Source organism: Sarcophilus harrisii, chromosome 1 (assembly GCF_902635505.1).
Source record: "Sarcophilus harrisii chromosome 1, mSarHar1.11, whole genome shotgun sequence".
Classification (NCBI taxonomy): Eukaryota; Metazoa; Chordata; class Mammalia; order Dasyuromorphia; family Dasyuridae; genus Sarcophilus; species Sarcophilus harrisii.
In genome coordinates this window covers 294,165,298-294,181,054 of record NC_045426.1, presented here as the reverse complement: position 1 = coordinate 294,181,054, position 15,757 = coordinate 294,165,298, and the positions used below count along the sequence as shown (strand labels likewise).

At 35.2% G+C, this 15,757-nt stretch overlaps 1 protein-coding gene across 3 annotated transcripts in view; it reads right to left on the bottom strand.

The window, feature by feature from the left end:
* KANK1 (KN motif and ankyrin repeat domains 1) overlaps window positions 1–15,757 on the bottom strand; it is a 241,521-nt gene that overhangs the window by 52,117 nt on the left and 173,647 nt on the right. For 2 of the 3 annotated variants that reach the window (XM_031943918.1, XM_031943902.1), the window contains exon 4: window positions 3,361–3,462. The exons of the other annotated variant lie outside the window; for it this stretch is intronic. In XM_031943918.1, the coding sequence (XP_031799778.1) occupies window positions 3,361–3,462 (102 nt within the window). The remainder of the gene's footprint in view (window positions 1–3,360; window positions 3,463–15,757) is intronic. 3 annotated transcript variants of the gene reach the window in all.

Genomic DNA, 15,757 nt, shown 5'->3' with positions numbered 1-15,757 from the left:
GGATGATGGAAAAACACTCCCTTCTGACTGGAAAATGGGAGTCAGAAACTTATCTTTTCTGAAAAAGAGAAAACAACACTTCCTTCCTCACCTACCACTCCAAAATCCAAACACACAAAAAATTGTTCTTTTTGTCGTCTTTTCCTTAATTTGGTCTTACTGGAAATACTATTCACCTGTTCACAATGTTGGCATACTCTTACACCAAATGCCAGGCCCTTTTGACTTTTTACTGCCTTATCACTGACATTCTTCCCCTCCTCTACAAAGCCAATTGCACTAGTACCAGTACAAGCCTGCACTAGTGCCAACCTGACTGTTTCATTGCTCTCCTAACCTCCTTTCTGCCTCTGCTTTTCCCCTTTTAGACCTTCCTCTGACCCATATACCCAATATGCTTCATAATTCTGAAGAAGATTCTAAAAGCAATTTTTAAACCTTGAATTAGTTGATGGGTCATTCAAGAAAGGATATATTCATTGGACTTTTTGAGAGAAGTTACTAAAAAAATTACTAGGACATCCTGAAAGGATTTTTGAGGCCAAATTGTCTCAAAAGGGTAAGACTGACATAATAATTCAGAATAGGTTACAAAGAAAATAAATTTTAACAAATCAAGTGATAATAATCACAGTTAAGGACCAAATGACAATGATGTGACCCTATTTAGCTTGAGCGGTGATATCTTTTCTATATGTGGGGGAAAAGCCCACCCAACCTAGCAGAGTTCTCTTTAATATTTAAATTTAGCTTTTTCCAAGATAATTTTTAATAAATAGAATACAATAAAAAAGTTTAAAAGCATACTTATTTTTAGAAATATAAAGAATGAACATCGCAAAAATCATGACCATGGACAAAAGCCTGGGAATTGTGCCTCAGTCAAAGTTGGGAGAAGTGGGATGCTAAATCCATCTTGCTGTGCTTTATAGAATCAAGGCATAGAAAAGCATGTTAATAGTATGTTTCCATCTTAAGTCGGTGCTTGGGAGTATGAAGATGTAAAAATAGAGAACAGTGATCACACTTGGATGGATGAATAAAGGTCCACTTCTTGTTTCTTATTTTATGGCTAACCCCCTGCTCCACCCCCAAAATATATTTCAAGCATTGCCCAAGAGGTCTGACAAAGAATGAGGCAGATCAAAAAGACCAGCCCAACTAGTGCTCCTAGATTTTCTTTTCTATTGGGTGTATACAAAGTTTCAGGTATTAGGAGAAGAAAAAAAAAATCCCTCTCAACAACAGTTGGGGAACAACAGTTCCCTAATGGAAACAAGTGCTGATATTACTGAATATTCAAGGAACGTCTATCTTGTTGTGAATATCTCTGAAAAAGGAAGAGTTCTGTTTATCAAAGGAGGTTCAAAACAACAGAAGAAGGAGACAGGTATCAACTACAGGACATAGAGGGTGCTATGGATGAGGTCATTTGTAGGACCTGTCAGGCAGGTTCTCCTAATCTGTCTAACCAAACTTTCCCAGTCTCCTTCAGTGGTTCATTGTCCTTTGCAGGTCCTTAAGTGTGGGTACTCTTCCAGGCCCTTTTCTCTTCTCTTTCTTGAATGCTAATCTTATCTGCTAACACAGATTTTAAGTATTACCTCTAGAAAGGTAATAATCCACCTAGAACCAGACCTCTCTCCTTGAGTATGGGCATTATGGTTTTGTTTTGTTTTGTTTTTAATCTATGAATACAGAACCCTGAATATAGTCCTTAGCACTTAGTAAGCATGCAACAAATTTTTGTTGATTTGTTTAACTGGACTTGCTTAAAATGGACTACTTGTTTTTCAACCTCACAGAATGCTGGAGCAGAGGGAACAATCCTATCAAAATAACTGAACTCTTAAACTGGAAGCAGAGTTGAGTTTTTTAAGATTATTTGGTACTCTATAGTTTGAACTTTTGATTTTGCTAAAAGTCAGTCATGGAAACCATTTCAAAATCCAAGTCAGACATTAACTAATTACTAAATGAGAAGAAGAATATAGGGAATGTATATAAGATCTTAGAAATAAATTTTTTTTAAAAGTTAAGTCTAACAGTTCCTAGCCAATTTATATTCAGGATATTCAAAGGCAAGCAAGTCATTTACCTCTGTTTGCCTTAATTCACCAGAGAAAGAAATGGCACTCCACTATTACCACTCCACTATTTTTGCCAAGAAAACCCTAAGTGGAATCATGAAGACTCTGATTCAACTAAACAAACATTGACTAAATAAATCAAGGTAGGAGAAAGAATGAGGCCGAATTCATTATTCATATTTTCATTTTCACTCTCTCTCTTTGAAGCTATTCATAGTACATCATCATACAATACTGTGCTGTTACCATGTACAATATTCTCCTGATTCTGCTCATTTCATATTGCATCAGTTCATGTAAGTCTTTCCATGTTTTTAAGAGGTTCCTGATCATCTTTTCTTTTTTCTTTTTGACAGATGATTTAATCTTAGTTTTTTCAACTTCTTAATAATATTTTATTTTTCCAAATACACGCAAAGATAGTTTTCAGCATTCATCTTTGCAAAACTTTGTGTTTCAAATTTTTCTTCTTCTCTCTCCTCTACCCCATCCCCTACATAGCAAGCAATCTGATATGTTAAATGTGTGCAATTCTTCTAAACATATTTCCATATTTGTTTTACCACGCAAGAAAAATCTGACCAAAAGGGGAAAAAAAGAGGAAGAAAAAACAAACAACAACAACAAAAGGTGAAAAATATCATGCTTTGATCCACATTCAATCTCCATAGATCCCTGTCTGGATGCAGATGGCATTTTTCATTACAAGTCCTCATTGTTGAAAAATTGCTCATTATTTCTTAAAGCACAATAGTATTTCATTACAATCATATTCAACTTGATGAACTCCCATTTGAAACAACAGTGTTTAACTTTTCCCTTCCCCAAAATTTTCTAGGTGAAAGCAAATAGTAAAATGGACTTATTTGAATTTTATTCCCTGCCTCCCTTTTTAAAATGTCTCCGCTCTATTTGTGTTTAGGGAACTTATATAAAGTTAAATGGTTAAAAACCTACTAGCTTGCAGAAGACAAAGAAATATAGACCAAGTGGTCTTGAAAATACAATAGATCAGATATTGGATATAAGGACAATGACATTTAGCGGAATAGGAAACAAAACCAAAGAGCATAAAGTGTGCTAGATTGAGGACCTAGGTTTGGGTCCTATGCTGCCAGATACTGGTAAACATTCAAAGAGAAGGTTGGTCTAAAAGATAGTTCCCCTTGAACTTTGAAATTCTTCAGCATTTTGTAACACGTGGCCTATGAAAGGCAACACAGCAAATGAACAGAAAGCCAGCCCAGTTTCAAGTTTGGCATTGGCAAACCTGATTGTGTGACTCCAGGCAAGTTGGTTAACTCCAGTGCTCCAGGCAATTCTATTATGTTCCAAAAGTTTGCATTGAGAGAAGTTCCACACCTGCAGCACCCTGAAGAAATCAAAGATCCAGTCTTAACTAATCCCATCAAAGGAACTCAAGGTATGAAACAAAATGGTCCTAATACTAAAAAGAGCTAATACTTCTATAGACCTTATAAAGTTTACAAAATGCACTACATTTAGTATCTTAGCTGATCTCCTAATAATAAAAGGTACTACTGTCTTCCTTCTGACAATGAAGAAACTGAAGTTGATTTCTCTAGTAAATTTAGTAAAGCATAACTGAGGCAGAATTCAAACTCAGGTCTTCTTAACCCCAAGTGCAGGGCTTTTTTTTTTTTTTTTTTTTTACACAATACCTATTCATAACAACTATGGGATATAATAGAGTGACTCACAGTACAATCTTTATTCAAAGAACAAGAAGATGGGGAAGAGAGAATTGTGTGGCAAGAGTTCAGGAAAATAATTTTTGATTAGTCAGAGCAAATGTCTTATATATAGGAAGTTACTGATGGAAACCCATATAGAAATACAAGATTATTAAAATGGAACAAGAAGAGCTTACATCTTACTGCAAATTGTGTACTGCAATGGACTACTTTAGGTATAGGGGTCAGAAAACAGAAGTTGGTCTGGGGAAGAACAATGGAAACGGGTCAAAATAAGGCCAAAGGCAGAGTACAGGAGAAGAAAGGAGAGGATGTTGCCTGATTCAACTCAAAGGAAGCTCGAATTATGTTTGGAGAGAGAAGAATAACAGAAGAAGAATGCTCAACCATGGCTAATCTTGAAAGCCATCCTTAACAAAATAGCATTGTGTGAAGACTCACTATATGAGAAGGGAAAACTTTCACTTGTCCTGTGTACAAAAAAGAAGTGAAATAGTTCCTCATACTAGTTTGCATCCGACCAATAATACACTGAATAGATTTTCTGTTCAATCATTTATCAGCAGAGGGCTGAATGGCAGAATTTAGGTAATATTCTAAAATTACTCTATTTTCACAAGTTTCTTATTTGTTTAACTCCCCCCTAATTTACTTAAATCTCCCCTAAACACTACGAAAATCTGAAATCCTCATAATTTGCTGAATTGGATAACTTTGAATTTTAGCTTTGCCAGAAAGGGAGAATTGATCTTCAATAAGTGACTCAGTTTCTTGATCCATAAAATGAGAAGGGTGAATTAAGTGGCTATTAAGTTCTCCTTCAGCTCTAAATCTGATTCTCCACAAGCTTTTTTCAAGGAATCCAACCACTGAGAGCCAAAAAACAATGCCCCAGAGGGACAGCCCTAAATCCTAAAAGGCTTCAGAATTAAATGGAGCCAGGGAGATTCCCTGTCTCCTATTTTTCTACTCAAAATCAATATCCTCAGGTGGTGAAAATTCCAACTACTACTTTTTCTTCATGTGCCAAGAGAGTTTTCTAGCATCCTCCTAGAGAACACAATTATTACTTATACATGTGTGTTTGTGTGTGTCTGTGCACGCGTTTACATGTAAGCTCAGAAGTTAAGAGCCTATCAGAAAGGTAGCGAGTCCATTACTCAACCTGTGCTGTTGTGTCTGTTTTCTCTCCCATTTCCAAATGTGAACCCGAGGGCAGACTGGGAAGCTGTGTAAAACTTTCATGGTGTGTTAATGGAAAATCTGGTAGCACAGGGCCCTAGGATTTTGCAATTTTCCTACAAGCTTCAATTGTTGATTCTATGGTCCCCACCTCCATTAGCTCCTAGTCAACCTCTGCTCTACTTCCCCAGGCCCAAAGATTTCCAGCTCTCCACCCTGGTTTGTTTTAAATGATTACAGTGATTCACTACTTCTTAGGGTGGGGCAACAATTTTGTTGTATGTAGTATGAGTTTTACAGGTACTTCTGCATATATTGCTGCCAGAGCACATGAAGGGAAAAAAAAATCATCCTTTGTCCTCAGAGCTGGGAAGCAATATACCAGCCTTGATAGCCAAAGAAAACATTTCCCTGTAACCACCCTCATTTGAATAGAAGGGGGAGGACAGTACAGCCCACAATGTTGGGGGAACTGATTCCAGAAAGATATGTAGGAGATAAAGGGCACAAATCAACAACAGAAAGAAGAGAAAATGTCCTTTTATTTAAAGAAACTGGACTTGAGGTGGAGCATGAAGAATCTCATTCAAATGTTATGATTTACTGTAGATTTGGAGAAAAAAAATAACCCAACAAAATATGCTTTTAAGCTTTCAGACAGCCAACATAAAAGAAATTGAACAAAACCTTTTTAGACAACTGGGTGACTTATTGGACAGAGGGCTCAAGAAGACCTGACTTGGAATCCTAACCCTGATATTTATTAGTTGTGTGACTCTGGACAAATCACTTTTTTTGTGTCTCAGTTTCCTAATCTGCAAAATGATAGGGTTAGATTTAATGGTCCTAGTGTTTCTTCTAGGTCGAAATCTATGTCCTTTGATTTTCTTTGTAGGTCTTGTTAAGTTTTTGTGGTAATTTAAGTTTATTTCCAAAAATCCTCAGATGTATTTGATAGGAAAAAAAGGCATTTTTGTTCTAGGTCAAGAAACAGAAAAGTGAGAAGGATTGAGGCAAAATTGGCAGGCCCAACAGAACTGGTGATTTTTAAAAATTCCTTGCAAAGCTGGGTTGATGTTCAAGTAATATGAAAACTATATTAAGAGAACAATATTACAGTACTCAATTAAGTCATTTCTGATCATACATAATTATAACTATATAATTTTATCAGAGCAGTCTTCCTTTGACTCAGAAACAATCTCAACCTGCACCCCAATTTCTCTTTATTTTGTGGGCCCCAAAATATTGTGGGGTAACATTTAGATGATAGTTATGCCTGTGGCATAATTATCTCAAATGACACAATCTACCTATGATTGCATGAAAACTTTAAAGCCACAAATATAAGAGTTTTAAAGGTTGCTTCTTTAGCTATTTTACCTTACACAGAAACACTGGGACTCAATGTTCATGTTTTTGCCAGTCTTCTACTTTTTCTCTGTAACTGAATGCTAATTCATTCCTTTCAAATCCTGTAGTGACACCTGAAGGTTGAACAAGTTTCAGTTCACTTAGTAAACAAGAAAGAACTTTATTAGCTGCTCCCTCTAATGGTCAGAAAAAAGAAAGCTTCACACACACAGGAGAAGACAGTAAATTAGAAAAGATTCATTTGTTTTAGAAGAAGAAGAAGAAACACAGAAAGGAAGAATATTTTTTCTAATCCCATTTTTAAAATAAATTTCAAGAATACAATAACAAAAATAAAATAATATAATATTCACTAGGTTTGGGATTAAGAATTTTATCATAATTTTTCTTGGCATATTTATATGTATATAAAAAAAGTAAATGGCTACTTCTAAAAGCATAGATTTAGAGCTAGAAGTTAAATAAGGTTCTTAAGGCTACATAGGTAGGATTGGGCAAATTTGGCAGGTGACATTGAGGTCCAACAAGTTCCAAGGACAGTAAGTCTTCCCATTTCACCATAAAATTTCTATATGTCTGTGGCTATATTTTTCCATCAAAATTTAGGAAAATATTACTAGATGAAAAAAATATTCTTACTTGTAGTTGATCAACACATTTTTATTAAACATCTACTGTGTGCTAGACATATGCAGGAAACTAGGAATATACAGAAATAACAATTACTGAAGTAAAATCAGGATGTCTTAAATGTGAGTGTGCGTTTTTTATAAGCAATGTTTTGATACAATTGCCTCTCTTTACCAGAATTCAGTTAAAAAAAAAAATACAAAAAAAAGTTTTAGGAAAAAAATTTATATTGAGAAAGATAACTTTATGATTTAAAATTTATTTTCCTAATCTGATATCTTAGTGAGGTAGAGAGGTGAAAGAAGTAGTTAAATTTTTAAAAAGGAAACCTCATAGTTAAGTAGGTGAAGACTATGTTTCTGAAGTTTTTTTTTTTTCAAAGCTATAAACTTATGGATTCTAGATGGGAAAACAACTTTATACACACACATGCACATACACAGAAAGGGAAAGAGAGGGAAAGGAAAAGGGAGAGACAGAATGGTGTGGAAGGAAAATATTTTAAGTGTTTCTAAAAGTCTTATAAATAACAACAAATAAACAAGAAGAGCAAGGAAACAGTATGATACTATGGAAATAGCCTTGGATTTGGAGTCAAAGGGAGAAGTATTATGGTACAGTGAAGGTCCAAGTTTCAAATTCTGTTCAAATTCAAATTCTCAATTGCTTGCCATCTAGGGGATCAGGTAGGAGGAATGAGAAAATCTGAAACACAAGGTTATGCAAGGGTCAGTGTTGTCAAATTATCCGTGCATATGTTTTGAAAATAAAAAGCTTTATTTAAAAAAAAAAAAAAAAAGAAAGTCCTTGAAAGTAAAAAAAAAAAACAAAAAACATTCAAATTCTCATGATATTTAGTACTTACTATCTGATGTGACCCTTGGGCAAGCCAAAAAAGGGATTAAAAAAAAAAATCTCCTTGAGCCTTAGTTTCCTCAGTTGTAAAATGAGGGAAGGAGTTAGATCAGATGGCCTGTGAAGTTCCTTCTAGAATCTGTGGTTCTATGTTCTGGATTTGAATCTACTACAATTTTATATGTTTACTCTTTTTCAGCCTTGTTCATAAAATGAGAAGAATGGTCAAAATTATTGGTTATCAAAATCTTTTTATCTTAGGATATTTTTATATTCTTAAAAGTTACTGATGCCCCCCAAAGTACTTTTTATTATGTGTGTTATATCAATAGTTACTATATCGACACTAAAACATCTTAATATTATTTTTTTATTTTGGCTTTTTATTTATAAGATATATGCATGGGTAATTTTTCAGCATTGGCAATTGCTAAACCTTTTATTCCAATTTTTCCCCTCCTTCCCCCCGCCCCCTCCCCCAGATAGCAGGTTGACCAATACATGTTAAAGTATAAGTTAAATACAATATATATACATGTCCATACAGTTATTTTGCTGTATAAAAAGAATTGGATTTTGAAATAGTGTACAATTAACCTGTGAAGGAAATCAAAAATGCAGGTTGGCAAAAATAGAGGAATTGGGAATTCTATGTAGTGGTTCATACTCATTTCCCAGAGTTCTTTCGACATCTTAATATTATTAAGAAAACAGATGTTCTTCCTATACCATCTGAAAGAGTCTCAGAACTTGCAAAGAACCTGAACCACATTTGCCAAGACAATTTCCTAGTTTTCTTCTAATCCTCAACCTAAAATATTCAAATCAATCAACCAGGCCATTAATAGGCTCTTTTAAGTGGCTACTGTGTGCCGGGCACTGTGTTATGGGTCAAGATACAAGTTCAAAGAATAAAGCAGTTTCCATTGACAAAGAGTTTACATCCTAACAGAAGGTCAGACTCCCCCCTCAAGACCCTGTCCCAAATATAATGACTCATAAGTAACAACAATAATGACAAAAACACCTTCTAATGTGTGATTGTTCATGGCTACTTGCAGAGGACTACAACAGAAGCCCCTTTACATAAAGGTCTGAAGGATAAGTGTAAATAGATCCATGACAATTAACACAGCCATGAATAAGCTTCCCTATTATCAATTACTCATAATCTTCAGATCTTGTTTGTGCCCCCAAAGTTATAGGTTCAGAACAAATCATGATGGGACAAAAATGTCATCCTATATTAAATGTGCAAAATGATCCCAACAAAATACTAGCTCCTGGACCCACTTCTTTTTTCCCATCACATTCTAGTATATTTGCTTATTGTAGTTATATCCACTGTGCCCCTACTCCCCATCCAGTTTTAGTGACAGCTCTCAGAAATACTAGGATTAGAAATCTGCTCCCTGGAAAAACATGATACATATTTTTAGGAAGTGAAATCTCTTTTCTATATATAGAATTGTCATAGTTGCTAAAATTCAGCAGGCTAAGGTTTACAAATGAATGTTTTGCACATTTTAACCTCTTATTTCCAAAGACTTAATAATTGAATGAAAATGAAACCTCAAATAGGAAGCAGACCTGCTGTCTCAAATATGAGCATGGGATACCATAATCATTTGAAAATGAATAACTAAACTTCTGACTGAGATCAAAAACATTTAAGTTGCAGAAAGTAAAAATATAATAAATTTGGTGTGACTTTTGAATGTGAAAACAGGAAATAATTAAGCAAGAAAATCATTTTTCAAAGTGAAAATTTTTAAAAATCTAAGACCAATAATTGTGTGATCACTTTGCCAAAAGTTTTAAGATGAAACTTTTTTTTAAAATAAAGATTTGTAACAACTCCCTCTGTTTTTCTTTCAGATCACATCAAAAATTGAAACCACTCTATACCAAGAAACCCAAGGAAGAAATGTCACAATTGTAGATTTTTTAACTGAGTTTTTCCCAGAAATTCTATAGCATAAACTTTTTGAGAAGGGGCAGGATCCAGACAATAAAGCATTTGTTGTACAGGGAATCAGAATAAGGAAAACAGCAACATCACCAGGTGCTTATATAGCTCTATGGCTCAGTTTGTCCATGGAAGTAGACTCAATTACAAAAAATTCTCAGTACTCACTCAGTAAATTTGCAGGTTATCATAGTGTGGTATTTTTTCAGCAGAAGTGGTTTAATCCTTTGGGAGAAGAATCAATCAACCTCCTTAGAAGAATGATAGTCACAGTTGAAGTTCTGAAGGTGGTCAACCTATCCACTTTCCCCACTTTTTAGAAATGATCCAAAAGGGTAAGGGTAAAAATCCCAGAGTTCTTAAGTTTATCTCTGTTCCGCACTCTGACAGGAAGCAAGTGACTAGATTGCAGGCTTCAACATTCAAATTAGCTCCTGCTAATCTGAAGATAAATCACCTGCACTTGGTTTAATAGGAGAGCTATTCATCTGTGTCTGAAATCTGATGCTTGCCCCATTACAAGTTGCTCAAGGTTTGAAGGAAGAAAACTTATAGGGTGAACCTAGTTACATACTAACCATAAGCCTTAAGGGTTTGCAAGGCAGGCACACCCCACTACTGGCAGAGAACTCTGAAGAACCTTTTTTCAGGTTCTCAGTTAAACGAAGTGATTTCTTATTGAATCAAACAGGAAGATCCTGCAACTTAAGGGGTTCAATTGCAGATGATCTCAAGCATTTTAACATTTAAAAGTTCAAATGTGAGTGATTTTGTTTTTAAGAGAAGCAACCCTTACAGTACTGAATTTTAGGATTCAGAAATATATCACCTATATAATATACAAGAAAGTAACTTCTGAGTTATTGATTAAAGCCCCACTCCAATTAGTGTATAACTAACCCACCTATAGTGACACAAAGAGCTGAAATAAATATGGATATTATCCAAATACGGAAATTTAAATTAATAGATTATGGTAACATTTTTCAAAGTGCTTTTTGAAAAGCAGGAAGTGTAACACCAGCTCTGAAGTCAGGAGGACCTGAGTTCAAATGTGGTCTCAGACACTTAACATTCCCCAGCTGTGCGATTCTGGGCAAGTGACTTAACCCTAACTGCCTCAGCAAAAAAAAAAAAAAAAATTAAAAAATTAAAAAAAAAGAAAATGAAAAGAAAAGCAGGAAGTGTTATAGAAACAGAAGATACTTTTTATTATAAATGTACATTTATTTTCTATCAAATTGGCTATACAAAATTGGTCATCCATATGATATTCTAAAAATCGTGTTACATATAACCCTTATAGATAGGGAGGAAGCCAATCATTATTAACTACATTTTTTCTTTTTCATAACCTACCTATATTTCTCCTTTTTTTTTTCTCTTTCTAATAAATCTTCACATATCATATTTCTTACTTCCTTCTGTAGTCAAATGGTAGCATTGTATAGTGTCTAGATTCCAAAGAGTTGGGTTCTTTATTACTATAAGGGTAACATAGGTAAATTACTTAACCTCTTTGATCCTCAGCTTCCTCATAATTTATTTATTTGCAAGACAATTGGGGTTAAATGACTTGCCTAGGATCAAGTGTCAGGTGTCCTGAGACCAGATTTGAACTCAAGTTCCCCTGACTTCTGGCCAGTACTCTACCCACTACACTATCTAGCTGCCCCTAGTTCCTTCATTTTTAGAGTGAAGAGGCTTAGTCTATATGAGTGAATTCAAACCCAAATAGAAATGGATCCTTTATTCTGCATATTAATCAAAAAAACTCTCCTTCTCCCCTTCTTCCCACCTTTCCTCTTCCTCCTTCCTTCTCTCCTTTCTTCCCTCCTTCCCTCTCTCCCTTCCCCTCTCCCTCACTCCTTCCTTTCCTCCCCCACTCTCTCCCTCCTCCCTCTCCCCTTCAGTAAACTGCACTGGCTCTCTACTGCCCTTAGGATAAAATATAAAATCTTCTGTTTAGCTTTTAAAATCCTTCACAATATGGCTCCAGCATATCATTTTAAATTTTAAATTGACAAACTGTTTTAAACATTGCTGAAGTATACTCAGAATCCTGTTTGAGGAGAGCTCCTTCCCAGAAAAAGACTGACACAGGGTGGGAGGGAGAGTAGGGCAAAACTGAAGAATCGACTGGGCTTGGTTCATTGTGATCTACCATCCCTTCATCAGTGCTCTTTGGCCCCATTCTATACTTACTTTTATTAAAGTCCAGACACAAGTAAATGATAGATTATGAAAATTTCCCTCTCCCAATGAGATAAGCAGCTAAACTATTATGTTAGTTTATCTTAAGTAAATATATAATAATAGTTATCATTTATATAAAACCTACTATGTTGACAGGTGTTGTGTTGATCACTTTATAAATATCTCATTTGATCCTCACAATAAACCTGCATAAGGCAATGTTATCTCCATTTTACAGGTGAGGAAACTGACAAGGCTAAATTTAGACTCAGGTTTTTCTGATTCTTACTCCATTTGCTGTGCCACCATTCTGCTTTATGAATATTTGTATATGCTATGACTTGGAGTGGAAAGGTAGAAAGAATGCAATAAAGACCAAAAATTAGTGTGAGAAAATATGAACAAGTAACCATGCGGAATCTAGGAACAAAATCAAACTGCTTTGTTGAGCGTTTAAAACCATTCACAATCTGGCTAAAACCCATCTTACCAGGTTTCTTATGAATTAAAACAAAATAATCTCATCAGGGAAAGAGCAATTAAATGGAACAGTAAATAAGGTGCTAGGCTTGCAGTTAGGAAGACTCAATTTCCTGGGTTCAAATTTGGCCTCAGACACTTAGAAGTTGAGCAACCTTGGAAAAGTCATTTCACCCCGTTTGCCTCTGTAAAATGAGCTGGAGAAGAAAATGTCAAACACTCTAGTATCTTTGCCAAGAAAACCCTAAATGGGATCACGAAGCGTTGGACGTGACTGAAAAAGGACTCAACAACACAAATCTCCTCAGGGACAACATTCTACCTCCATGCCTTTGCATAAACTATCATGGGTCTCTTCTCTCTCCCCATATCTAGAACACACTCCCTTCTCCAAATTCTAGGTTTCCTTCAAAATAGTACAAAAACCACCTCCTATATGAGGTCTTAACTAATCCCCTAAGTCAGTGTTTCCCAAACTTTTGACATATGTGTACCCCTTCTATAATTTTCTTAATGCTGAGTACCCCTCATCAAAAAAAAATGCAAAATATATTTATTTTTTCTTTTTTTGGTACATACACAAAATAATAATAAATGAAAAATAAAATTATTCATAATAAAATATAAATCCATGCCAGAAGGTTTGTCGCATGTGGAAAAAGAGCAATTATTGGAATTGGCTTCAGACGGATTCTTGAAAAATAAACATAAGGAGTGTACTTTAACATCATTCTGGTTACAAATGCAACATGTGTATACTGTTTTAACAGAAAAAGTTTTGAAATACATCTTGCCTTTTCCAACTTCATATTTATGTGAAGTTGCTTTTTCAGCATTTGTAGACATTAAGTTGAAAAAAAGGAACAGACTATTGGACATGGAGCCTCATCTCAGATTAAAATTAACAACCAGGGAACCAAATTATGACCATCTGTTATCTCAGTACAAACAATTTCATCCTTCTATATAAAAATAATCAAATCAGTGGGACTTACTAAAGCACATAACAAACCTTTCCTATAAGAAAAATCGCACAAAAGCTAAAAATACACAGGCGCCTGGAGAAGCCACTAACTACTAACGAAGTAAGTTGTCTAACGAAGTGTGGTATATTCATGCCGTATCACACCAGACCATGTCACGCCTCACAAGATTGTCTTGACTTGACTCATGAGAACTTCTGTTTAGCTTTTAAAATCCTTCACAATATGGCTCCAGCATATCGTTTTTAATTTTAAACTGCGCCTAGAATTAGGCACAGCTAAGCACGGTGAGGTGCATATCCCCACCAAACTCCAGTGCAACACATACCCCTCCAAACTCTTCCCGTACCCCTGGGGATTTGTACCACACTCGGGGAAACACTGCCCTAAGTTATTATCACCTCCTCCTGAAAATTACTCTTGATATGTTTGTGTATGTATACTCACATATATAATTGTCCCTCTCCTCACTGCCATGTAAATTCCTTGAGGAGCTATATCTCTAGCAACTAGCATTATAGATCTAGTAGTGTCCAGTAGATCACTGGAACTTCATAAATGTGTGTTAACTGATATTCCTAGTTTTCTAGCACAGTCTGTCACACAGTAATAGATACTCAAATGCTTATTAATAGAGGGATAATAATCATTTTGACTGATAAAAATAAGAAAGGCAATACTGCACCTTGCTTTTGTCTAGTGTTTATCTTTTCAAAGTGACTCAGTCCCCTTCCAAGATTTCCTGAGATATAGCATTGCCATCTTCATGTGCTGTTGTATTGTAAGGGATTGGAAGCTTTTCCATACCCCTTGAAAGGAAACATTCTGATATATCCTGTCTCCCATAATTAGAATGTAAGCTCCCTAAGGATAGGGTCTAAATCAGTTTGTTTTTCTAGCATTGGATACATAAGTGCTTAAAAATGCATTTTCAATGATTCATTTGTACTGTTGTTACTGTTTATCCTTCAGCACCAATGACATGATGTCTTAACTTGCGCATAAATTGGATGTAAGACAGAGCTGTGCAAAGTTGTTTTACATTCTCTCTCTCTCTCTCTCTCTCTCTCTCTCTCTCTCTCTCTCTCTCTCTCACACACACACACACACACACACACACACACACACACACACACAAAATACATATTTACATTTCATTTTGTTTCTAAAAACTTTTCTAAACTCGTTACAGTTGTATATCTTCAAACGATTAGTAGATCAAATCTATAACGACATATAGTAGAAACTCGCCCAACCTTAAAGCCTAATTGTTTTGATTTCAAATGAATGAAATGATTCTCTTAACACTTGATGGCTTCTCTTGCCTTAATCACAAACTTTAAAAGTAATAAATTATCATAACCATTTTATAGGGCTCATATCATTACATTTATTAGCAACACCAACCTGCACTTACTCAAAAAGAATGAAATGTTGTTGTGAAATAAACAAAAACAAAAATTACACCTGTAACATTAGCACGGCAGAGTATTTTGGTGCAGCCCCAAATGACTGTTCTTAAAAAAAACACACCTTAGTGCTCAAAGGTTCCTTGGAGATTATTTCATCTAAATTCTCTCTCTCCAGGGGAAACTGAGGCATTGCCCACAGTCACATATGAAGTGAAAGAACAAGAATTCACACTTATTCTAAATTCAACCTTCTTTGCATTCAATTCCAAGGGATGTTTTAATACTAACATTTGTACTTAGAATACTTTTTTTCTGACAATACAATGAAGAGCTGAGCGCCTCCAGGGCCAAGGAGAAAAGGGGACTAAAATATAATAGAAAGAATTTTTCCTTCTAAAAAATCACTCTCCAGAGTGACAATGATAGTTCTACATTATTACCCTAGTGTAGTGCGAGTAAAAGCAGAATTAATAGGTGCTGTTTCTGAGCAAAGAAAAATGGAAAACTGATGGATAACTGTGGGGACTAATTTGTATAAAGCCTATAAGTCTATGGTGTTGATATAAAAAAAATCAAAGCCTTAGTGATCATGGCCACGGGAGCACTATGATGGGGAACGGAACAACTTATTTAACAAAAATCTAGAGGTATTGTTCAAATGAATGTTTTTAAAGCCTTCTTTCTACACTAAATTTTTAAATAAGAAAACCATGGGGTTTATTTCTCATCTTTAGCCCATTTAACCTTAGGAGAGTATGTTTACGAGGACAAAAATTTGTCAAAAGTAAGGCAGTGGGACGAAGGAGGAAAAGAAGCAATGGTCAAATTGAGATCATTTGTCTCTCAATAACCAACCATATACTGACTCTCC